At 38.0% G+C, this 24,719-nt stretch overlaps 3 protein-coding genes and 1 pseudogene across 5 annotated transcripts; 1 reads left to right on the top strand and 3 right to left on the bottom strand.

Moving 5' to 3' along the window:
- The first annotated feature begins 754 nt into the window (after nt 1–754).
- LOC132187325 (Remorin family protein) lies at nt 755–3,408 on the top strand. 2 transcript variants are annotated; one of them, XM_059601605.2, is made up of 4 exons: nt 755–1,398; nt 2,261–2,618; nt 2,791–2,872; nt 3,081–3,408. In XM_059601605.2, exons 1-4 carry the CDS (start codon nt 825–827, stop codon nt 3,285–3,287), a joined length of 1,221 nt encoding a protein of 406 aa, XP_059457588.2. In that variant the 5' UTR covers nt 755–824; the 3' UTR covers nt 3,288–3,408. The 2 variants fall into 2 exon arrangements, with proteins under 2 accessions (XP_059457588.2, XP_059457589.2); XM_059601606.2 differs by having other exon boundaries at nt 2,780–2,872; nt 3,081–3,170.
- A 462-nt stretch (nt 3,409–3,870) lies between these two features.
- Nucleotides 3,871–9,426, bottom strand: LOC132188513 (RNA-binding (RRM/RBD/RNP motifs) family protein). Of its 2 annotated transcripts, none has more exons than XM_059602994.2 (14): nt 9,300–9,426; nt 9,025–9,154; nt 8,798–8,887; nt 7,634–7,699; nt 7,406–7,471; nt 7,179–7,264; nt 7,006–7,051; nt 6,784–6,838; nt 5,578–5,658; nt 5,292–5,423; nt 5,079–5,206; nt 4,896–5,000; nt 4,444–4,587; nt 3,871–4,161 (listed from the first exon to the last, which is right to left on the bottom strand). In XM_059602994.2, the coding sequence occupies exons 2-14, from the start codon at nt 9,040–9,042 to the stop codon at nt 4,099–4,101; spliced, it is 1,080 nt and encodes a 359-aa protein (XP_059458977.1). In that variant the 5' UTR covers nt 9,043–9,154; nt 9,300–9,426; the 3' UTR covers nt 3,871–4,098. The 2 variants fall into 2 exon arrangements, with proteins under 2 accessions (XP_059458977.1, XP_059458976.1); XM_059602993.2 differs by having other exon boundaries at nt 9,312–9,426.
- Nucleotides 9,427–10,696: 1,270 nt separating this feature from the next.
- On the bottom strand, nt 10,697–18,970 carry LOC148584776 (uncharacterized; annotated as a pseudogene).
- A 1,173-nt stretch (nt 18,971–20,143) lies between these two features.
- LOC132187335 (alpha/beta-Hydrolases superfamily protein) lies at nt 20,144–24,372 on the bottom strand. Its single transcript, XM_059601620.2, has 5 exons — nt 23,936–24,372; nt 21,456–21,649; nt 21,331–21,364; nt 20,620–21,233; nt 20,144–20,546 (listed from the first exon to the last, which is right to left on the bottom strand). The coding sequence occupies exons 1-5, from the start codon at nt 24,246–24,248 to the stop codon at nt 20,250–20,252; spliced, it is 1,452 nt and encodes a 483-aa protein (XP_059457603.1). The 5' UTR covers nt 24,249–24,372; the 3' UTR covers nt 20,144–20,249.
- Nucleotides 24,373–24,719: the final 347 nt, after the last annotated feature.

The following is a 24,719-nucleotide window of genomic DNA, read 5'->3' as shown; positions in this document are numbered from 1 at the left end:
CATGGGAAGTCTTGGGCTGTACATGCATACTCATCTCTTGTGAAGTGGTAGGCCATGTTTTAGTCTCTGCTATATAACATGCAATAATGCCCCTGCACCTTTTATTAATTATGAAAAATATGAATTACATTACTAGCTATCTTGATCAAACGAGTCTCCATGGTAACTTAAGCTGGACCCTCTTGACCATAGGTGACAGCCACTTGACCATGAAAGTACACTGTGCACTCTTAACCGCTGACACCTTTCCCGACCAGCCAAGCGGTTCCTCTTCTTTATTACCCATCTATGGCAATCATCGAGACATGTATCACGAGTTGTCACCTTTTCTTTTTTTTTTTTTTCTTTTTGTGATATCTAGGCGTGAGGTTCTTGGAATACTGTAAGAAATGAGTAAAAGTGTTTTAAGTCAGTCTCACCAATTTATAAGTCAAATGCTATGTATGTTAATAATGTTTCAAATATTGGGACCGGGGTGTTACATATACTGTCAAAGCACGTTCACTTTGTATGCCAAGTTAAGAGATTTGGTCGTGTCTGATTCCTTGATTCGATCCAAAATCTGGCACTACTAATAAGGGACCTTTCGAGAGCGTTTGAGTGGTCCAAATCCATCAAATCTCAGTACACAACTCAGGCTTAAAATATGTCGGAGCTACAGCTGGATCATAGACAAATATGCTTATAAAAGTTGCGACCAAGTGAAACCTTCTTTTTGTTTCATTACTTTTTTTTTTTTTTTTTTTTTTTTTTTTTTACAGCTAAAAGGAAAAGACTAGCTTCACTGCTAAGCCTTAGACAGCCGGTGCTGTGATCGGAGAACCATGAAGAAAGGCTCTGTTTCTTCCCACAATTTTGGTACATTGCAGAGCCCGGGAGGTCCTATTTACCGGGATGAAAGTGTTGGAAGCCAAAAGGGTTGGAGCTCAGAACGGCTACCGTTGCCAAGAAAGAGCAGGAGTAGTCGGAGGCATTTGAGTGCTGCTTCTTTGATGCCATTCAATGGCGGAAGGACACTGCCTTCAAAGTGGGAGGACGCTGAGAGGTGGATTTGTAGCCCGGTTTCGGGAAATGGCATCGGAAAAAATTCACATTCCCAGCCTCCCAACGGCCGGCCCAAGTCCAAGAGTGGTCCGATTGTGCCTCCGGAGGTTGCGTACTATTCGCATTATTCACCTGCAATGCAGGGGCTTGAAGGTGGCAGTTCGACGAATTTCTTGGCGGGTTCTCCTTTATCAGCTGGAGTGTTGGCTGCTGATGGTCTCTTTGTTCGTTTTGGTAGTGGTGATGGAGGAAAATCTTATCTTGTGCCTGCTGAGAACAATTTGGTTCTGCAATCGGCCAGTTTGCCCGGATGGTCGGAGATGTTGAGTGAGCTTTCACTGCCCAGCTCTCAAGGTATGATGCTTTTACTTTTACTTTTTTCCTTTTTTCCTTTCACAATCAAGTTATAAAGAATTAATTCAACCTGATTTTGATATTAGGCTAGCACTAGCAGCCTAGTATGTTCAATTCATTCAAAAAGTATCAGAAGCCACTGTGAAAAAGTACCAGCTATAGGACTCAAAACACCAGGATTTTGAGTCATGTGGTAGAGGTACGGGGAGGGGGCGGGCCATTAGTTTTTGAGATGACCATACGAATCTAAAGACGACATTAGCTGGATATGATTAAAGGGCATGACCTATTTAATTAAATTGATTGGATTAAGGTCGATATATATAGTTTTATGTATATACCTTGACATGATCTGAACTTGACAATAGACATTTAGGACTGACAATTTTTTACATGACTCACGAAATTAATAGATTATAGTTGAAGGGTTTGACCCGTTTAATTAAACTGGTCAAATTAGAATTGACATATATAGTGTTTTAACATGACCCTCAACAAGTAAACATGAATTAGCAGCCAAGATAGGGGCAATGCATGTGATATGTAGCTGTTTCATGGACATTCAATGGCAGAGTCAGGTACCCATTAGCCAGTAATTCCCGGGCATATGATGAGTGGAAAGGTTTTCAGTTTCTCACTATCATATTTGCATTGTAAATTTCCCCTTAGGTATCCAATTCAACTTGCCAGGATCAAGTCTTAGAAAAATTCATAGATTCAGGCGGAAATCAGCTTAAGAGGATTTATTAAGGAATCCTGCTTACGAAAAGGTTTGAGATAAAATTGATCTGTTACTGAATATGTAAACTTAAAAAGTCTTTACATGTTTGCTTGTCTCTGTTGGATTGGATCATATGTACAGATGAGAAAGTGGATGGAACTGAAGAAACTATGGAATCTCATGCTGTTTTAAGACGAGATATGGCAACCCAAATGAGCCCTGAGGGTAGCATCAACTCATCTCCTAGAGGGAAGTCTTCATTTTCTGCAACTCCTCCATCTTTCCCGTCCATTGTGGAAACACAAGGTGACAACTCTCCTAAATTAGAAGTCAGGGATGTGCAGGTTGACAAACGAGCCACTGTTATTAGGTGGTCTAAAAGACATAAAACCAATGTCTCTAAGAAAGGGTTGCCACATGTTGAAGACTTCAATAAAGATGCCAGGGAAGCTCAAGCTTCATCTTGGGATATTGCAGAGGCAGAAATGAACATTTCCAAGTATATTTTCTCTACAGTTTTCTTGTAACTCTCCTGCATCATCCATTAGAAATTGTATATCCTAGAACCAACAATTTGAACATAAAACCTTCTGTTTCTGGGCAAAGTTGGTGGCGTTATATAGTCCTATGCAGAAAGACTTTGCCATATAATTTTATTAGCAATTGTGCAGGTTGCAAAGAGAGGAAGCCAAGATCACTGCATGGGAAAACTTGCAGAAGGCAAAAGCTGAAGCAGCAATACGAAAACTTGAGGTGAATTCATTTCCAGCTCTTCTAGTTTTTCTTCTTCGAAGAATCCATTTCTAAGCACTTTCTCGTCCTCTATACATTCTTTATGAGAAAGCAAGTTCTTTTCTTGAAAACACTTGCGATTCTTTTCTAGTCTTTTTTTTTTTTTTTTTTAATTACCGAGATCATATCACTCCGTGGCCTTCACTGACCACAAAGCTTGGTGGTTCAGATGAGATTAGAAAAGAAGAAGTCGTCATCAATGGATAAGATCTTAAACAAGCTGAGAATAGCAGAGAGGAAAGCGCACACAATGAGAAGTGAGGCGTTAGTCCATCAAGGCCATCACGTCCCCAAGACTTCCCGCAAGGTTGTTTCCTTCAGAAAGTACGTGCGGTTGGGTTCCTTCAGTAGTTGCTTTACCACCGATGCGTTCTAAATCCTCCTAGACTCCATTAAAGCACAGAATTTTTACTGTCTTCTGAACTTCCCTTTGTTGCATTGTATAATGATACTTCGATGTCTTTAGTAATCAAGAATATTGTGCATAAGAAACATTATCATGTTCTTGAATGCTTAAACATCATAATTGACCCTGCAAAAGAAGGTTCCTCGTTTTGCAGCATCAATGAGACTAATTCAAACCTCAAGTAAAATTTACTACTGAAAACCGACTTTCGAAGAGATGTTTAAGAGCTTTTATATACACATGTAAGACACTTAAAATCATAACATATTACCATACTTCTGACATCCTCAGCGATCCGCTATTCTATAAATCGCTCCCTTCGTAACTTTAACCCATGACACAAAATGATACCAACCTGCTTGTAAAGAAAAAGTACCCAAAAACTAATACACATAATTAAGATTAATTAAGATTGTACCTAAACCATGTGTGGCACTTATGATCATAACAGACAAAGTGATCATAACAGGCAAAGTAGTAAGTGAACAAGAAGGCCCCATGCGACAAGTTACCACAGGACAATATCTAAAAACCTGCGGGCCAGCTTTCTACGTTCATGGAAACATAACTTATTGAAAGATTTATTGTGCAAACCAAGTATCAATAAAATTAAGAAGTTGACACACAAACACAAATCCATACTCCCATCGTAATAGATCAACTTCGACAAAACATTCTACTAATAAATTTAGGTGATTCAATTAACAAAGACTGCAAAGCATTTTGTCGACATCCCTAAACGATTGAGAAGCAATGGCAAGCTCTCCGGGGCCAAAACTCATTAGTATGGCCTATACCTCCAATCTGCTCTTGATGGTCTCCCACCGCTGATTCCATAACCCCACTGCAAAACAAAGATGGCATCGTGTGAAAAATTAGTAGACATCATGAAATCATTATCAAGAACAGACATCAGAGAAGCAACAATTCATTTCTTAATTGAAGATGACATGAAGAACTAAGACTACATTGAGTAACAAATTACCTCATCACAGAAAACAACCTACTCTTCATAAGACGAAAAAGTATTCTCATTCCAAAGATTACAGAAGTATCAACAGAAATCAATTACTAGACTGCCATTGTAATTTTTACCAATTTAGGAAAACATTATAGATATACTTACATCATCAAAGTCCAGGCTTCCATACATCCTGCCATATGTCCGCATGGGACCACCGTAGCCTCCAAAGGGTGGTTCTGCACTATTCATCATGAAATTTCCACTGGGGCCAGCATCTTCAAGAGGTGTGGCTGAGTCTATTGCAACCTGCAGAGCAATTTAATAAATTAAAACTTCAAACTTCTACATAATTTCAAGGTTGAAAAATGGTCACAGTAGACCAAGTAGAATCAGAAATGGGTACTGTTGAAAAAGCCCAACTCCCTAACCCAGCTCACATCATAAAAATCGAAAAGAGGGAGAAAAGCTCAACTAACTAATCTTGGCACCATAAAAACCACAAAATTCACTGAGCCATGAAGTGGGGACTGTTGAAGTCCCAAAAGTAGTCAGATGTCAGGGGGTTGGCATGAATAATAGTTAGAATTGCAAGATCACAAAGGAATTCAATTTACCTGATGTCCACAAATTTCATGAGACCTGCGAGATACACGATCTGCTACACCATCATCAGCAAAAGTTACAAAACCAAAACCTCGGTGGCCAGTTCTCTTAGGGTCCTATATTTATAAACATTTCGTGAGACTGTCAGTTACCTTAAATCAAACTTCTAGCCATAGAATATGTAGCTCGCTTACCCTTGGAACATAGACATCTAATATACGGCCAAATCTACCAAAATACTGGCGGAGATCTTCAGCGCTTGCCTCCTGAGGAAGCCTGCCAATGAAAATCTTTTTGCCCATTCCTCGAGTGGACTCACCCCCTGATCCAACATAATAAGGAAAATTGACTGCATCAATTAATACAACTGGCAAACAATTGACATGCATAGTCTCAAAGGGGCTTACTGCCATAAACTGGGCCAGGATGATCATATAAAGTAGGAGCACCAATTGCTGCATATCTAGTTGCTGCAGATATATAAGCACTGTATGCGCCATATCCAACCTGGGGCATTCTGCCTATTGGCCTGAAGTCATCTTCCTGAAAATATTACATGATATAGCTTAAATTTAGAAAAAGAAAAAAAAAAAAAAATCACTTTCAATAAAATTCAATTCTAAAAAAAATAAATAAATACACAGTAAAAAAAAGGGTGCAATCAAAAGAGAAAAAGGCTAGTCATGCTGTAACTTGCCTTTGGTGTTGCTCGATCAACAACTACCGTAGAACCTCCCAATTCATGAGTTTCAGCCATCAAATTGTCCACGGAATCTGCAGATCAGAAAAGATGATTCCAATTAGTTTATTAATGACCTTGTCATCAATTTGTTACTTTTTTCCCTTAAAAGAGAATGCAGACAGGATAAGAAAAGCTCCCTGTTCTTTTATTGATCGTGTATAGATTAAACATATGTAGTTTTTGATAATTTTAATTGGCAATCTTGATTTCTTAAATATTATTAGTTTAAAGAAATAAAGGAAAGCAAATCTAAGGTTATCTTTGTAAGTATTATTTCTTAGGCAAGTTTTTATTTTTTTATTTTTTTGAAAAGGTGTTTTGTTGTGCCATAAAGGTGAGAAATGTATTATGATAGGTTCACATTTGAGAAAGTGTTTTCTATTGAGTAGAACTACTTATTTTGAGAAAACCTAATGGAGGAGAAGGTTGGATGCATGGCCATGCAGGGCCACCCGTGTTGATACTAGTTTATTTTGTTTTCCAAGTAAGGTTTGAACTTGTTTTTCTATATAAACTTACCTAGGACAGCTTAGCCACAACTAAAGTGATATTTTCTTTAGTTTTCAATAAGAAACACTCAATGAGTGATTTTCTATCTATTTGTCTCAAATCCTTGATTTTGTTCTTGGTTTTGGGAAGAGTTGTTAATCTAGTGTTGTTTGTTTTGCGATCCATTGCACCATGCTGCATCACTTGTCATAGGTAGAGTGGCCGAGCGGCCACCCCTCTCCTCTGCTAAGGTGGGCCACATGAACACTTAATCCCTTCTTTAATTTTTTAATATTTTTAATATTTATTTTATTATTATTTTCAGTTTGAAAAGTCTTACCAAAAAAAAAAGTGTTTTAAAAAGTGTTTTGTGTTGTTTGTTAATGTGCTTGAGATGAGTGGAAAATTCAAACTGAAAACAAAAAAACAAGAAGAGAGTAAGTTAGCAAACATAGCGTAAGTTTTTGAGCATTTCACATATAGACAAAATGAACTTTATATGTATAGATCAAGCTGATAAATACTCATCCGATGCTTATATGATGGATTCAATTTCCTCTAAATGATAGATGTTATTGGAAAGAGAAACATATGATGATAACATCCATATTGCCATCGTCATGCAAAAGATAGCTGCATTGCACCAAGTCAAAGTAAAATGATCCCACCTGCACTTGCAAAAGTGATAAACCCAATTCCACGATGCATTTTTGAGCCTTGATCCTTCACAAAAAAGAGAGCAATTAAATCATGTTAATTCCAACCAAAGCAATAATTGCATAGAAAAATACAATTTTGTATTTGTGCATGTATTCATGTATGTTAAATATGTACATGCGGACATGTGTGCCTATATACCTACAAGAGAGAGAGAGAGAGAGAGAGAGAACCTTAGGCATGTACAAATCTGTTATATCGCCATATTGCTCAAAATGACTGAAAAACCAAAAAAGAAGGAACATTAAGACAACCATGTTCATTCCTCATTATTGATTTATGATACATATTATCAAATGTATAACAAAATTGAGTATTCTGGTAATCTTGAAATCATCTCTATTACCTACGGAAGGATTCCTCAGTCACAGATTGTGGGATTCTGGCAACAAAGATCCTAGTAACTTTCTTTGCAGGTGCTCTCATTTCCTCCTGCAATACATAAAAATTACATATATTGTCAGCAGAATATTAACATTTAATTTCAGGGAATACAAGTGAACGACAGAAAATTGTAACAAAAAAATGAAATTGACCAATAAATAGTACTGATATATAATATTATAACAGAACCTTAGGAGTAGCCACTTTAACTTCCAGCATTCTGTTGCCAAGGAAGTGCTCGCTTGACAATGCATTCTACAGCCAGAAAGATGTCATGCATCAGATATTATCAAACAAATAGTACATATTCAAATTTGTAAAAATCCAATACTTATCTGATCAGACAACAACATCCCAAAATAACATGAGAAGTAAAGAACAGAGCCTGAATTCCAATGAATCTAAATTTGCACTTACCTTAGCATCTTCAACTGACACAAATGTTACATATCCAAAACCACGAGACCGGCCTGTTGACCGCTCCTGAATCATGGACAGAAAGTTAAATCAGCCTTAAAAAGTAATCTAAATTAACAGAAAACAATTTAAAGGAATCAATAAACCCAAGCACAAATAAAAAATGCAGTCACCTAATAGTCTATCTGTGAAAAGCATATTGCATTTAAATTGGTATGAGAAATTAAAAACATCATTTTTCTTGTAGAGAATAAAGTATCACAAGGGTCAAACTTGGTCTTCCACTTAAACCCATAGGCTCAACAATATCCAGATCTAGCCTCTACCTCTTTCACATATGCCACCTCCAAGTGAGGAAAACAATGGTAAGAGTTCATCTTCTATGAAAATTCTTCAATCTACATCCAGGCTTCATGCAGAAGTAGGGACTATACATGCATCTGGAAGTAAGGTAAGATACTCAACTGCAGAAACCATAAAGTGCCCTTGGTGAAGGTGCTATATACCAGGCAATGCTAAGTTGCCAATACATATTAACTGACAAGGTTGTCAAAAAACTGATGTCTATGATATTTCCTTGTAAGATTTTATATCATATGCGTGATGAAGTAAGATGAATTTAATATTAATAAAGAAAAAGTACACATCAAAAAGCTACCTACAACTTGGGAAAATAATTAATATGTTCACTTGTCACTTCCATCTCAAGATATTGCATTGTTTGTTAATATGTTTTGAGAGGTCTTTTTTGTTTATTTTGTTTGAAAAAGTGTTCTGATATAACATAAAGGTGAAAACTCTATTTGTGTTTTTATAAGTGTTTTGTGTTTAGGTTGTTTGTTAATGTTGTTTTTGAGAAGAGAAGAGAAAACAAAGACAGAAAACAAGAATTTTAACATTTCACGAAATTACGTTGGACAAATTTTTTTTTTTGGGTGTGTGTGTGTGTGTGTGGGGGGGGGGGGGGGGGGGGGGGGGGGGGTTGAATTACTTTGCACAAATTCTTCAATACCGGAACCAATTTCATCCCAAATTCCCGTCCATACACAATCTAAGAACAAATAAAATGGGAAAGAAGAGCATATAATATATGTTATTCATCAAGTTGCCAGGCAGTGAAGAATGCGAGGTTAAAAATAAAAGGAAAGGCCAAAAGGGGCTAACCTTCATGACAATGCAATCCTCCAATTCCCCAAATTTGTTCATATAGTCTCTCAAACCCTCCGTATCCACGTCCCATGGAATACCCAGAACCTACAAACGACGCAAACATTTTCCCACATTAACAACAAAATGAGCAAAATTTAATTTTTTGTATATCTTATAGATATTAATTCATACGAAAATGAAAAAAAAAAAATAGAGACAAGAAAAGAAAAGAAAGAGCTAACCACAAGCTTTCGGTCCATGAGAGAGTCGGAGAAGGCTTCGGTGTAACAAAAGAGAAGCGAGAAACCCTAGACCACACACAAAAAGACAATCTCTCTCTCGTCTCTCTAAATCTCTCACTCTCTCTGCCCCCTGCACATGATAAGCACACCTCTTTCTCACACACATGCGTCAAATACCAAATGAAACTCACCATTTTCAACCTTTCTGGGGTTTTCTAATCCTTCAATCTGCGATTCAAAGAGCTCGAAGCAAAAGGAAAATTTGATGAACTTACGCGCTCACTGACCTTTTGGGAAATCTCTGTGGGACTTTCACAAACCCTAAACGCAGAGCTCTCACACCTCTCGTCCTCTCGTTCGCTCGCGCCGCTCAGGACCTCCTCGCATTCGAGTATTGGAACGGTGCCGTCTGAGTGATTTTAGAGGGCTCGTGAGTGGGAAGGGATCGGGTGTTTCTAGGACCACCGTGGTCAAGCTTCAGGAACTGGCCACGTAGCTCATTGACCAGGATAAACGCGTTACAGTCCGCATTGCGCTACAAGTCGTTTTAAGGTAGTTGAACGAAAAATTGTCTCTATTCATCCAAACAAACAGAGACAATGAATTCTATAAATTCTAGCCCAAAAATATGGCTAAAAAAATAGCCCAAATCCATTAATCCAAATTCAAATGAAAAAAATTGAAAAGACAAATCCCAAATTTAGATACATATTACAAAATACAAACCAAATGAAAGCAAATTAGTAAGCATGGCCAACAAAACGACCTGGTTTTGGATGTTTTATTTAATAGTTTATTAATATAAATATTTATATTATTATTATATATAAAGAAAGGCAGTCATCGGTTATAATCGTCTTTCCTTACCCTTAAGATCGCTAATCGCAATTCGCAACTGTCCTAATCGGTTAACGGTTTCTAATAACCGACTACCAAATCGGTTATCGGTTATCGGTTAATAATTATAAGCAGTTATTGGTTGGCAGGTCGATTATAACCGACCTGCTTAAACACCCCTAGAGAAAAGGTTATTCTCACAAAAAAAAAAAAAAAAAAAAAAAAAAACAGAAGAAGAAGAAGAGGAAAATATTAATATGTATAACTTTTGTGCAAGCAGTCTTATTTTTTATATTTATTTTGAATTAAAATAACAATTGGTTCTTACATGTAGGAGTATCCACGTGAGTGGCTAAAATCGTTTTGTATCTGCTATTTGTTTGTTCGTATGGATTACTTACAGGTAGATTTTCAGCTCCTAATCCTAGACAAGCGGGTACCATATCCATTATTCGGTAACGTTTGTAAATAGATCTATGTATTTTTTATTTTACAATTCAATTTATAAATACTTATATAGCCCAATGTTTATAATTCAAAAATTGGATTAATAAAAAGCCTACAAAAAGACTTGAATAAATTAAGTCCATAGTTTCCAAAACCAAAAAAAAAAAAAAAAAGGATGTCCCAAGTGACTAATACAAAAATAACTTTCGCCCGTGTGCGATTATGAGTGGATTCTACCCGCCCTAGATAGGCAAGTTGTTACTAAAATTATGGTATGATAAAAATTAAAAAGGCGTGGCTTCCGAACACTGTTAATCATGTGAAACAAAATCTAAAATATGAAATTACTCTTTTTTTTTTTTTTTTTCTAATTGAATAAAGGAAAAGGCTACAAGGGAGGCTCTTTTCCACCTTTGATCCGGATGGAAGAGAGAATGAGAGACTCTATGGGAATGCTTCCAAAAACAAGATTGGAAGCGGCCCACTTAGCTAAAGCATGTGCACGGAAGTTGGCACATCTAGACACTTTCGAAGCATTCCAGCTAGGAAAGGAGGATAAAATAACACTAATGTCATAAAAACAATTTGCAAATGACCAATAAGAGAAGAGGGAGGGATTATTAATAGCTAACACTACTAAAAGAGCATCCCCTTCTATACAAAATTTGTCATTAGTCAAAGAGACAGCCAAACGAGAAGTAAGAAGAGCAGCAAAAGCTTCTCCAGCTAGAGCATCTGTGGAGGATAACTTATGAGTAACTGCCATGATAATGTTTCCAGAAGCATCTGAGATGACTCCCGCAGCAACAGAAAAAAAAGCCACGAACAGCAACATCAAAATTCCCCTTAAGCCACCCAAATGAAGGAGGAACCCAAATAGAAGGAGAGGTAGAATCTCTCCAAGCTGAGAGATGGTGCTCCAAAGAAGAGGAAATCTGGAAAGCGACTCTGGAAGGCACAGGCTCCACACCATCATGCACTAAAATATTTCTTGCCCTCCAAATATTATCCAAAGTAATAGCTGCAAACACCTGAAACTTATTAACATCATAATCCGGAATAGCAAGAGATTGAGCAGGATAAATAATAGCTAAAATCCAATCCACTATAGGCTTATTAGAGAAGCCATCAATGATGAAGGGCCAAGGCGAATTTCTCCAAAGAAATCTAGCCAAGCTGCATTCCAAAAAAATACGACAAAGAGTCTCCAGAGGACCCTTACAAAAAGGGCAAACCCAAGCCTCCTCTACCTCTTGAACAACAAATCTACTAATGTTAGCTTTAGAGGGTAAGATATCCCAAGCTATTTTCCACAACAAATGCTTAAGCCTAGCTTGAAGTTTAAGACCCCAAAGGAAAAACCAGGCATCCTCAGCTAGAAGAGAGATACGGCCACCATGAACAACCGAGATATCATGAGCAGATTTTACCGAAAAGGTCCCTGTTGGAGAAGGGGCCCAAATCCACTTATCCATACAAGTATGCTGGGAAGATAAATACTGCAAATGTTCTGGACAGTACTAGGCTAAAAAAGATCAACCAAGAGAGAGGCATTCCAGGAGCGATCTTCTTCCAAAATCAAATCTGCAACATTAAAAGAAGCCAAGTTGACATTTGGAATAGGCTTGAAATTTGGATTCAAAGGAATCCAAGGCGACTGCCAAACCTCCACATTTAAACCGCAGGAAATAGCAATACAAGCACCCTTTTGGACCACCAAACGGTTTTTAAGCAAACCTTTCCAAAGCCAAGAAGAAGACGGATTGGGAGGGGCATCCAAGAAAAAGACACCATTCTTGGGGTACTTTCCCCTAAGAGCATCAACCCAAAGAAGAGGTTGATTGGATGTCAACTACCAACAGCCTAGCCAATAAGGAATGATTCAGAAATTCCATAGAACACATACCCAAACCACCTTGCGATTTAGGTTGACAAATACTTTTCCAAGCAAGAAAGGAAAGATTATGCTTTTTTTCTTGGGGAAAACCCCACCAAAATTTCCTTAGACCATAAATAATTACACCACAAAAGGACTTGGAAAGAAGGAAGATAGACATAAGATATGTGGGAATAGCATTTGCAAAAAAATTCACAAGAGTAGTTCTAGCTGCTTAGGAGAGAAGGCGAGCTTTCCAACTTGTGATCTTTGAAAATATTCTGTCATTTAGCTCAATAAAGGAATCAGACTTTCTCTTGTGCATGAAGAGAGGGATACCAAGAAACTTGGCTCTAGCAGGGATCAAATTGAGATTAAGAATCCCTTTAATAGAATTCTTCTTAGCTGGCCGACAATTTCTGCCGAAAAATACAGCTGACTTGGATATATTGATACACTGGCCAGACCACTTAGAATAAGTAGAAAGACAGTTAAGAATGGCCATTGCCTCACTAACATTTGCCCGAGAGAAAATCATAACATCATCTGCAAATAAGAGATGAGAAATAGGCGGACATAAACGTGCCATCTTAATACCATGCAGATTACCCAACACTTCTTCCGTAAGGAACAATCTCGAAAGAATCTCCGAACCTAAAATAAAAATGAATGGAGATAAAGGATCACCTTGCCGAAGGCCCCGAGATAGGGTAAATTTTCCATAAGGGGCTCCATCAAGGAGAATGGAAAAAGAGGATGTAGTAATACATTGTTTAATCCATTGGACCCAAACAGGATGAAAACCAAGCAAGGTGAGAATCCTTAACAAAAAGTCCCAATCCATAGAATCAAAGACCTTTTCCATATCAAGTTTTAAAGCCATCAAACCACCGTTACCTTTTTTCTGCTTCATAGAATGGAATAATTCATGGGCAATGATAGTATTATCATGAATGGACCTTCCCTTAAGAAAAAGCCGATTGAGAGGGAGAAACAATTTTATGCAAAAGAGCTTAAAATGGTTGGAGAGAATCTTAGAAATGATTTTATAATTAAGATTGGTAAGGCTAATAGGGCGGAAGTGATTCACCAGAAAAGGGTTATCAACCTTAGGAATAAGAGCAATGTTAGTATGATTGAACTCTTTTAGAAGAAAACCTCCCCTAAAGAAGGACTGCACAGAGACAACAACACTATCTTTCACAATAGGCTACTAAGTTTTGTAAAAAAGACCGACCCGTCATTCCATCCGGGCTAGGGGCTTTATTAAGCCCAAGCTCTTTAATAGCAACAAAAATCTCATGTTCATCAGGAATGGTACAACTACTAACATTTTCCTCAGCAGAAATGACAACATTCACTAAATCCGGCAAAGTATCAATCAAAGGGGGATGAGAGGTGGAAAAAATGTTACCGAAATGATTCACCAAATATGCACCAATATTTTCCCTATTACAAATAAGAGAACCATCCGAAGATTTAAGGCTAGAAATAGAGTTATTCCTGCGACGAGACACAATTGAGGCATGGAAAAATTTTGTGTTGAGGTCCGTACAAGTGAGCCATAACTCTCTAGACTTTTGCTTCCACAGCACCTTGATGCAGATCGCAGGTCCTTTGGAAGTGCGATCGATCACACATGTACCTGCGATCGAGCGCACTTCCAGACAATTGCGCACTAGGTCCCTGGTTGTGCGATCGATCGCACTTGTACCTGCAATCGATCGCACACGGAGCATAATGTTAATTTTCTGCGTTGTTAAATTAGGTTAAGCCGTCTTTATTTCCTTGTTTTAGTAGGATTAGGGTTTTGGGAGCCTTTATTTCATTATTTTATTAGGTTTAGGATTTTGGGGATATTTATGTCATATTTTATTATGTTTAGGGTTTTTGGGCTATAAATATATGCTTATAGCCTCTAGAGAAAACGGTTGTTGATTATTATTGATTTTGATTAATGATAATACTCAGAGTTGAGTTTATTCCTCTTTTCCTTTAAACTTTATAGAATATCTATTGTTTTAGAAGAATTCTTAGATCATTGATAGACTCAAGATCGGGAATTAGTTATCCGCTGCTTTATTGTTGTTTTCTGCTGCAGCCTACTAAGTCACGCTGCATCAGTTGGTATCAGAGCTCAGTTACTTTCCATGAATGGGGAGGAGCAACCGCTTTGCAGACATGAACGAGGTGTACGTGCGCATGGAGACAACACGTAAGGAGCAACCGGCAATTCGTTTGAGGCACATGAGTGGTGGGCCGAACAATTGTCGTCGCCAACCAAGACCACGATTCGCGGAGGCGGAAGGCAAATCTATTACTGAAAGTTGGCAACACACGGCAGATCGATTCAGGGCTATGAGGGATCAAGTTGAAGACCTCACTACCCAATTATCCAACTTGTGTGGTCAACATGGGAACGGATCTAGAAACCCGTTTGCGGAGCGCCGAACTTACGAACGTCAGCACCTTGCGCAAGCTCATGCCAATCGGCAGGTAAGTAGATGCGAACTCAAAATTCCGAAATTCGACGAGAATCTAGAACCAGACGAATTTCTTGATTGGGTGTTGGCTGTTGAAGAGCTTTTTGAATTCAACGGGGTGCCTGATGAACAACAAGTCTCTTTGATGGTACATACATTCCGGTGAAGAGTTGATGAGTGGTGGTAACAACTAAAGAAAACTATGGAGCGAGAAGGCAAATTGAAGATCAATAGTTGGGATAAACTATTGAAATATATGCGGGTCGCTTTCTTGCCCCATAGTTATACCATGGGTCAAAAGTCACAAAATTGGAGACAAGGGTCTACGGCTGTGACGAAGAAAACAGAAAATTTCTACAAAAAAGAGGTATTTAAGGAGACATGGAGTGAAGCGAAGAGTCCACGACAGGGCAATTGGACCCTTACTTGCCAACCACAAATCCATAAACTGAATCCATATTTAGTGGAGGAGGAAAAAGAATCTGTGGATGAAGAGTTTGCGGAGTCCGAATTCATTGATGAAGAGTTCAGACATGAAGATGTTGAAGATCCTTCGCAAGGATTCGTGAATTGGGATTCCCCACCAACCTATGATGACGATGTTGATGAGGAATAATTGATTGAAGGACCTTTGGCATCCGACCTAGAGGACGAGTACGAAGAGGATGGATTTTCTCCCATGCTTGACGGCCTCTACCCCGAAGAAGATGACCAAGAGGAAGAGTACAAAGAAGATGGTTTTTCTCCCATGTTTGGCGGCATATATCCCGAAGATGATCAATTGGAAGAGGAAGAGCCCACGGGTGACATCGACAATTATGAAGAGGTTGATGAAGACTTTTCAGGTGAAGTGCCTAACTATAATGATAAAGAGGGTTATGTTGATTTTCTTGGTGTTGAAAGTATTTTAAATTCTCCTAACAACAATTGTGATGAGTTCTATGCGGATGAGGAGAATTATATGTTCACAAGGGAAACAACGGTTGACCCGTCCTTGAGTATCTTCATGGCACGTGAAAGGGAGAAGGAACTAGAGAAGAATGACAAATTTGTAATATTGCCAAGTGGTATGTGGGGCTTTCATGACAACCATCAAGGTATTTCGATGATGAGAAGCGTCATGTTTATTTTGGGATTTTGCCTTATTTTGATCTTGAGGAAGGGCGAGTGGAATGAATTGACTGGACATCCAAAGGACCGTGGGAAGAACCGGCCGAATTCGAGGGCGAATTCTCTCCAACAAGGGGAGAATAATGCAGATCGCAGGTCCTCTGGAAGTGCGATCAATCGCACATGTACCTGCGATCGAGCGCACTTCCAAACAATTGCGCACTAGGTCCCTGGTTGTGCGATCGATTGCACTTATACCTGCGATCGATCGCACACGGAGCATTATGTTAATTTTCTGCGTTGTTAAATTAGGTTAAGCCGTCTTTATTTCCTTGTTTTAGTAGGATTAGGGTTTTGGGAACCTTTATTTCGTTATTTTATTAGGTTTTGGGTTTTGGAGATATTTATGTCATATTTTATTATGTTTAGGGTTTTGGGGCTATAAATATATGCTTATAGCCTCCAGAGAAAACGGTTGTCGATTATTATTGATTTTGATTAATGAGAATACTCAGAGTTGAGTTTATTCCTCTTTTCCTTTAAACTTTAGAGAGTATCTATTGTTTTTAGAAGAATTCTTAGATCATTGATAGACTCAAGATCTGGAATTAGTTATTCGCTGCTTTATTGTTGTTTTCCGCTGCAGCCTACTAAGTCACGCTGCATCACACCTCCTCTCTCAAAAGGTGCTCTTGTAAATTCTGCTGAAGAACAGCTTCTCTATCCGAATTTGAAGAGGAATGAGGGCAGCTCTGAATAATACTCATTTCAGCCATCAGTGATTTTATTTTAGCTTGAATATTGCCAAAACTCTGGTGATTCAAGGATTTTAAAGCAATCTTAGTATTCTTCCACTTCCTGCTCAAAGAGAAAGCTGGAGAGCCCTCAACCTCAGCCATCCAAGCTTCAGCCACCACAGAGAAACTGGATTTATCACCAGTCCAAAAAGCCTCAAAACGAAAAGGTTTTGGAATATTCTGGTAAGAGCCCTCAGTAAAGACCAAAATGGGGCAGTGATCCGATTGAGAGGCTAGCAGATGATTAATAACAGCATTGGGGAAAAGATGCACCCATTGTTGATTGGCCAAACCTCTATCAAGCCTTTCTCGAATATTAGCCCTACCAGACCGATGGTTGCTCCAAGTAAATTTGTTCCCAAAAAAACCCAAATCCACCAAATCATTGCACTGAACAAAATCCACAAATTCACCTTGAGAAGAGGACCCAAAATTTTGACCTCCACTCTTCTCAGCAGGAGAAAGAACAGAATTGAAATCCCCCATAAGAAGCCATGGACCTCCAAAGGAATTTCCCAAATCCGACAAAAAAGGCCAAAAATCATGACGACCAGAAAAAGAAGCTGGCGCATAAATGCAAGAAACCAGCCAAGGACAAACTGAAGGAGAAGAAAACACCAAACAAGATATACACCTCTTATCCAGCCTAGCAAGCTCAACATCAACACCAGCCTTCCAAGTCAGAAAAATCCCTCCTTGCAAACCAACCGGAGGAACTTCCAACCAAGAAGAAAAACCCAAACCAAACAAGGAAGCTTGAAAACGGGAAGAAGGCACCATCATCTCAGAAAGAAAGAGAAGATCAGGTCTGTGTTGCCTGATCAAAGCTTGTAGAACACGAATTGTCGGGTTACGAGCAAGGCCCTGACAACTCCAAGCTAGGAGCTTCATGGGACAAGTAGGGGCTGAACAAAGCCCTCCACCTTAGCTAGAACATCCACAACAGACAAAATCTCCTCCAAAACAAACTGAGGAATAGAAAGAACCCGTAGGTCTTTGGGCTCAACATCATCCTCAGAAGATTGGGAAATAACCTTAGATTTCTTATAGGGGTAATCATGCACAAAGGGAATGGTAGGGGTGGGTTGAAGTTTGGAATAAGGGTGAAAACGTTTTTTGGTAATGGAGGGCAGAGTGTATTTTGGAGGTTTCAGTGAAAAAGAATGAGGCAAAATTCTAGAAGAGCAAATAGATAAATCTGGAGAAGAGCACGTAAAGAGGTTGGTTACTTTCAAACTAGAAGAGAGATCATCTAGTTTACACGTGGGGTTAGGTGAACTAAGGGGTGAGGGTGTGACAGGGCACTTGTTATCAGCTAGATTGAGAATAAGTATGCTAGAAGTGTTGGGTTGAGTGAACATTAATGAGGAGGTATGGGTTTTCAACAGTAAATGGACAAGAGAAGACTTTTCATTAAATGCCTCTTGAGAAAAAACGGGGTTCAAAGAGAACGAGTTTATTTGGATAGGATGGGGTGCAGAAACTTGAGATTGAGACTGGACACATGAGGTGCTAAGAGACTGAGTGGGCATGAGATAACTCGGCTGGTTTGACTCAGTAGAAGCCGAAGTTGAAACTTCAAAGGGAACTTCCACCACTGGTTCAGTCATGCGAGCTAGAGGTTTACAAGCAGGAATAAGATGAACCACCCGTGTAAACTTGGGAGGACTAGCCTTCAAAATATCCCTATATCTCCCATGAGCAGGGGGATGATCAGCCACTGGACAAGCATAAGAGAGATGCCCAAACCTACCACAAAAATAGCAGTATTCTGAGAGACGTTCATACTTATATTGAACCCATGTAGGAGCTTTTGGGGGATGATGGTGAGTGAATCCCGGAGTCAAAAGGCAATGAAGCTTGATCAGAACTCGAAACCTCAAAAAACTCTTACGTGAAGGTTTATGACTTTCAGCATTATCAACCTCCAAGAGCTCACCCAAGCTGGAACCAATGCTGAAAGCATTTTCTGGAGTAATCATTTCCAAAGGCAAATCATGAACTTGCACCCAGAAGGCTCCAATAGAAAAATCTATGTCCTTAATGGATTCGGACAAAGACCATTTCTTAAGAACCAATGGCGAACCTTTAATATTCCAATGAGAGTTTTCCAGCACTCTCATCAAGTCTTCCAAGTTGTCAAAGGTGAACACCATCAGATCATCTTCACGGTCTTCAGTGTTTAGGGATTTCAAAAACTTCCAGGCTAGGGAGATATTGTTCTTGATAATAACTTTAGAAATGGGAATAAGAGAAATAACCTTACCCATTAGAGTGAGGGAGGGAAGATTTGAAGGATTTGGGGAAGGAGAAGATAACAGAGGGGGGGAATCAGACCAACTAAGAGAATTTGTATGATTGATGAGATCATCAATTTCCAAATTAATATTATCCATTATCAGGGGAAGGAAAAGCAAACAAGAAAAGAAGACAGTTGAACAGAGTTTAGGAACAAAACTCTTTATTTGCAAATAAAGATCATGGAACTTGTGAAAAAAGGTCACATTATGATCGCAGAAGTAAAGGAAAAGGGGAATTTATATACCTTCCCTTCATAGCAGCTATTACAGGGGAGGCATGACCCCATGTATATGCTTGAACAAAAATGGTGAATCGTCTTTGGTCCAAGATCCACTCAAACATGCCAACTAGGAGAGGAAACTAGGATTTGGCGATGTGTCCACAAATTCAGTAATCACCCATGAGTGTGTTAATATTGATTAAATAATTAATTTTTTTATTAAATAATTAAATTTATTATTTTTTTACTTGTTTAAATTTTTGGAATAAGTAATGATTTAAAACCTGATTCCACAATTTACTTATCGTTTCAATTAAATATTCAACTTGTTAAATCTCACTTATTTCTAAATTATTAAAAGTGTGCGTTTAAATATTAATTAAATAAATAAATTGACTATTTCCTAATGACTTAACATCGAGAGTATTATCATACGTATGGTGGTAGAGGATACAACTGATTCTTTGTATTGATTAGTCTTGTTTTGTTGGATAAAATTGAGCCTAAGTACCACTTAACTTTTTCTCTTTTTTTTTTTTGTTTTTGTTTTTATAAATCCGGCCGTGAGAAATAATCTCACACCAATCTACTACTCCTCAACCTAATAAAGGTTAGGAAACAATTTTTCCTCAACTCAAAAGTCAGAAAATAAATCCCTCCTCAACCCAAGGGCTAGGAGACAATTCGCCACATTGGCAGTACCACTTAACTTTAGCTATGAATTATTTTTAATTATATTATAAAATATAATACGATTCGATGTTGATGGGCGCAAAGGATAAATATGCACCTGCCTAAATTTGGTTTATCCAGTAAAAGCCAACCCATTATTTGACGATACGCTTGGACTATAGAATTTATTTCACAGTGACGTTTTACTAGCTAATTAATTAAGTGAAGCTTGAAGGCATGTTTGGTAAAACACTGTCTTTTCATATATATATATATATATATATATTTTGCAAAATAAAAACATTAACAGACAACCCATTTATGTCACATAAATATTATAATATTTATATCACATCAGAACACTTTTTTCAAAAAAAAAATCTGAAAAGCATTTACAAACTGAAAGTAAATGCATCGGCACACTCGATCACAATATAGAAAGGCAATATTGCAAGTAAAATGAGTTGATGCAAATTTCCTCCTCAAACTGTAGTAGTCATTATAATTTGATGTTGATTTTCTGGTTCCTTGGGTGGGAGGAACAAGTCAGAGGATCCCAGCCGAGTGGCATTGACATAATCCTGGGGGCAATGAGCTGGTACTCCTGGCATTACTAAACCAATTAGCCTAAATATTTTAAGGAGTGAGCTTTCTCTGTACTCGGGTCCCTTTTTGTACTTAATTGTAAAGCTTCTAATCAGCTCCCAAAACGCATTTATCATCATAGGAATCGCTCCCAATGGTGAGAAATAGTTCTTGTTTGGCTCCTCTGCAACAATCTGCATCAAAAATGAATTTTTCTTTAGTGGGTTTTCAATGGGCGTGACAATAAGAGAAAAAAGATGTGCTTACCTTCCCCTTGTATGCTCTATTATAGTATAGGCAAGTCCCAAAGTGTTTGAACATTAGTGTTTTGTCATCGTAGGGCAATCTAGCCACCATATCATTACTGTAAACAAATCTAAAATAGCGTATATTATAATCCTTGAGCTTTTTTTCCATAAACTCCCCGAACTTTTCATCTCCCACCCTAGGCTGCCCAAAAGTATAAACACCCCCCAATCTCTCCAGCAGCAATTTCTCATCGTGCATTAACAAGATTGCTGGGAAGAGGATTGCTAGAGCCCCACCCAAGCTGTGCCCTGTCAATATATACGTTGCTTTATCATTTTCTTGCACAAGTTCTTTCAGCTTCTCTCTAATGGCATAGTAAGCTAAAGCAGGGCGGCTGTCGTTTTGTTCGACTTCCTTAGGCCAACCGAGATTCTTCTGTAAACCCAGGGCTTTCATAAACCCACCATGCATTTTTCCCACATCGCGGATTCCGTACCAGGAGATGTCGAAGTCAGAGCACCATGCATCTGAGTCAAAGGGCTCGGTGCCTCTAAAGGCCACAACAATGGTGTCGTGGTCGGCATTTTTATCACGAAGCATGAAGGCTTGTGTTGTGGGTTTTTCTTGATACTCTGCATGCCAGGCATGAATGAAAATCGTTTAAAGATTTTTGGGAACCACCAAACATGGCGCATTTTGATGAATTTAATTAAGTTGCTTAATTCTTACCGTTCCAGAAGTCATAACAATCCAAGAACTCCATCTGCTCAAGACAAAAACATTGATACTTGAATTGAATGACAATATTTAAATATATAAAAATGTAAATTAACGAATTATATAGATATAAATACCTTCCAATGATCGTTGACTGTAGTTTCGAGATAGGATTTGTTCTCATACGATGCTTTAGAAGCCATCATAGCCAGTGCTGCATTGTACCTGCCATCTCCACACTTGATGCTACTGTCCAACTCCACTCGCTTGTCCAAATTACCAATAAACGACAAGAAAGTTGCTGATGTTTTATCCGGTTTTACCAACCTCCCTGCGTCACATTAACCCCATTAAGTAATTAATGGTTTTGCGTAGCCAGATTTAGTATTTATTGAGTTTGTGGTTTAATTAATTAATAATTACAATAGGAAGATTGTGTTATGCTAAAAGCTTAATTTTCATTATATTGACATTACTTATTAATTAAGAAGAAAAAAGTAATTGGGCTGAAACGTGAAACACATGTTGGAAAAAAATAAAAAAAAGAAGCATCTCACCGCTCGTCACGCCTGTCGTAATTAGTCTCCACGAAGGATGACGCTAAAAGTCATACGTGGGCTATAAGAAAGAAACAAGGCAATGGGGATGGGGCCAGGAAAGACTTTGGATCATATTCCTCGTAGCTGGTGCCCAACCCTTTTCTCACTTTTTTTTTAGTGGAGCTAGAGATTCTTAATTATGTTTCTTCTTCCCTTTTTATCTTATGGAAAAAGCACAAGGATGCCCTATAAAAATGCACCATTTTTGCCCACATCAAATCAAAAAGATAAAATGCTCCACCTTATCATCCATCGTGCGTAATCATGCATGCAGCTACACCAGAGAGCAGCTTTTAATTAATATCTCTCCAAATATATATGGTCAGGACTGACACGTAATTGCGTACAACAAAAGAACATTAGCTAGTGGGGCTCGTAATCATATTTTCGTGTCATAACAGCTCATGCCCCAGAATATATAGTGTCCACAAAATAAACGCAAAATGAAAAAATAACGAATATTTTCTTCATCTTCCAAGGGTACCAATTTGGACGATGCAAGCAAACCGGGACATATCCACGTGAATGATCGAGCAAGTTGTTAAAATAAATCTACTTAATTAACTACCTAAATCAAACAAATCAAAACATTCTTAGATTTTAAAACACCTCTCCCATGCATTCTCGTTTTATATTAATTTATATTACATTGGAATATTTTTGGGTTAATGTTTAATTTAATGCATTTATTCTCTTTCACGCCTGAATATCAATAATTAATTGTTTCTTATATAGAAATGTTGAGACGACAGTTTCTGTCCCATTGTCCTTGGCTAGCTGTTTGGCTGTCGAACGTCAGCAAAATTGGGGGGAAATCACCAAACCCTATGCACATAATGATATAAACAATAACCCTACATACAAATATACAATACAAATTCCCAAATCCATTATATGGAAAATAATTCACGTGACAAGGATTTAGATCTATTTTTCAAAGAATGGAGAATTTCTTTCTTTCTCACACTCATGACTCACCTACCAGATTATTATTATTATTATTATTTTTTTAGAAAATATAACATTTCATTCGATAATACTACGAGTATAAAGTTTTTACATTATAGAGCAAAGCTCTGAAGTAATCATAACATGAAATTACAAGATTACCAAATTTAGTACAAGATTTGAGACCAGTCCACTAACTCATGACTAAAATCAAATTTAATACTAAATTGGTGATAGACAGACTTAACCAAATGCATAAATAACAATTATTTCTCGATTCTGAGAGCGAAAAGACTCTCATGCCAAAACTCTTCCTCCTTAACCCGAAAGTCAGGTTAATGATCACATTCACAACCTAAAGGTCTAAACCAAAACTATTTAACCTTAAGGCGACATATATTAAGTGAGAGAGTAAAGAGCCTTATTACAAGCCGAACACCAACCAAATTATTAAGCTTGGATACTTTTTCTCTAGACTTTCTTCATTCATTTATTTTGTCAAACAATGTATTAATTAATTTAAGTATAAGAGTGGTTATGGTTTCTTGAGGACACATGAAATTCTTACAATCATTTTTTCTAATTACTTCATCATATAATAAGTTGTACATATATATACTTTTGTGAGCTCATAGCTTACAAACCTAGAATGATCAGTGTTGTTCATAGGCAATTCGTTTCTCGAGCATTAATTTGTCTTTCGGCGCAAAAGCAAATAGAGGGGAAAAAAAAAAAAAAAACTCAAATTATCAAAAGATTTTGCAAAATTTTTTAAAAATAAATAAAAATCTTGAACAGTAAATCCCAGAGTTAAAAATCTTGAACAGTAAATCCCAGATTTATTCTGCAACTCCAAATGAAGTGAATGGCCACAAATTCTTCTGCTTTCTATGCTATATTTTGGAGAGATACAGTATGCGAATTAACCACTTAATTGGCCATTATACTCGAGTAAAAGATAAGATTCAAACAATTCCAGATATTAATTAAATGAGACAGATTTAGCAATATTTGAGGCTGTGTTTGCAAAAGAATGTTATATTAATTAAGAAGAGGAGGAGAGTACTGACCTCGTATAAGATTGAGCAAGAGGACACCGATGTTGCGATTACATATGACAAGGTTGAGCCACATCTCGATCACTGATCCAATGGCTTCGAGCGGCTTGGCCACAAAAAGCAGGAACTTTTGGGCCAAAATAGAGACGAAAATGAGCCACCTGCGGCGAAAACTTTCCTCCTTGCCCTCGGAGGTGTCAACGAAGTCTCTGTTCTCTATGTCACTGGAAAATAAGATGCGAATGAGATCCAAGAAACGCACTTCCTCTGGCTTCAGCAGAAAATGACTGCTAGAGAAGCCCTTGTCGCAAGCCACTGAAGCCATCGCTGTATACTATAATATTTACAGAAGCTAAGCAAGGTCCCTTCACTCTTTATATAGATGCAGATGCAACACGAAGCTTCATCTAACCACAGGGGTTGGTTCCAATCGATTATTGCTAGTCAGCAATGATGATTAAGGCGTAGAATTTTTTTTTTTTTTTTTTTTTTTTTAAAAAAAAGAAAAAACTCCATGAGTAATAGACGGGTTAGTCCTTTTTTCTGTTGAGCAGTAGTAGGGTCAGTTTAGCTATGTTGGCACTGGCACTGTTCCAGCTACGGTGCGGACTGACACATGCTGACTTTTTCAGCTTAATTTTTTTTTTTTTATAAAATAAAATTAAAAAAAAAAAAAAAAAAAGGAGGAAAACGCTGGGGTGGTTCCAGCCACCCCCTTGGCCAAAATCGAACCACCCCCAGCCAAGGGGGTGGTCCGGCCACCCCCTTGGCCCCAAAAAAAAAAAAAAAAAAAAGG

Source organism: Corylus avellana, chromosome 6 (assembly GCF_965113065.1).
Source record: "Corylus avellana chromosome 6, dhCorAvel1.hap1.2, whole genome shotgun sequence".
Lineage (NCBI taxonomy): Eukaryota > Viridiplantae > Streptophyta > Magnoliopsida > Fagales > Betulaceae > Corylus > Corylus avellana.
The sequence above is the reverse complement of the archived record's forward strand: the minus strand, read 5'-3'. Positions and strand labels throughout refer to the sequence as shown.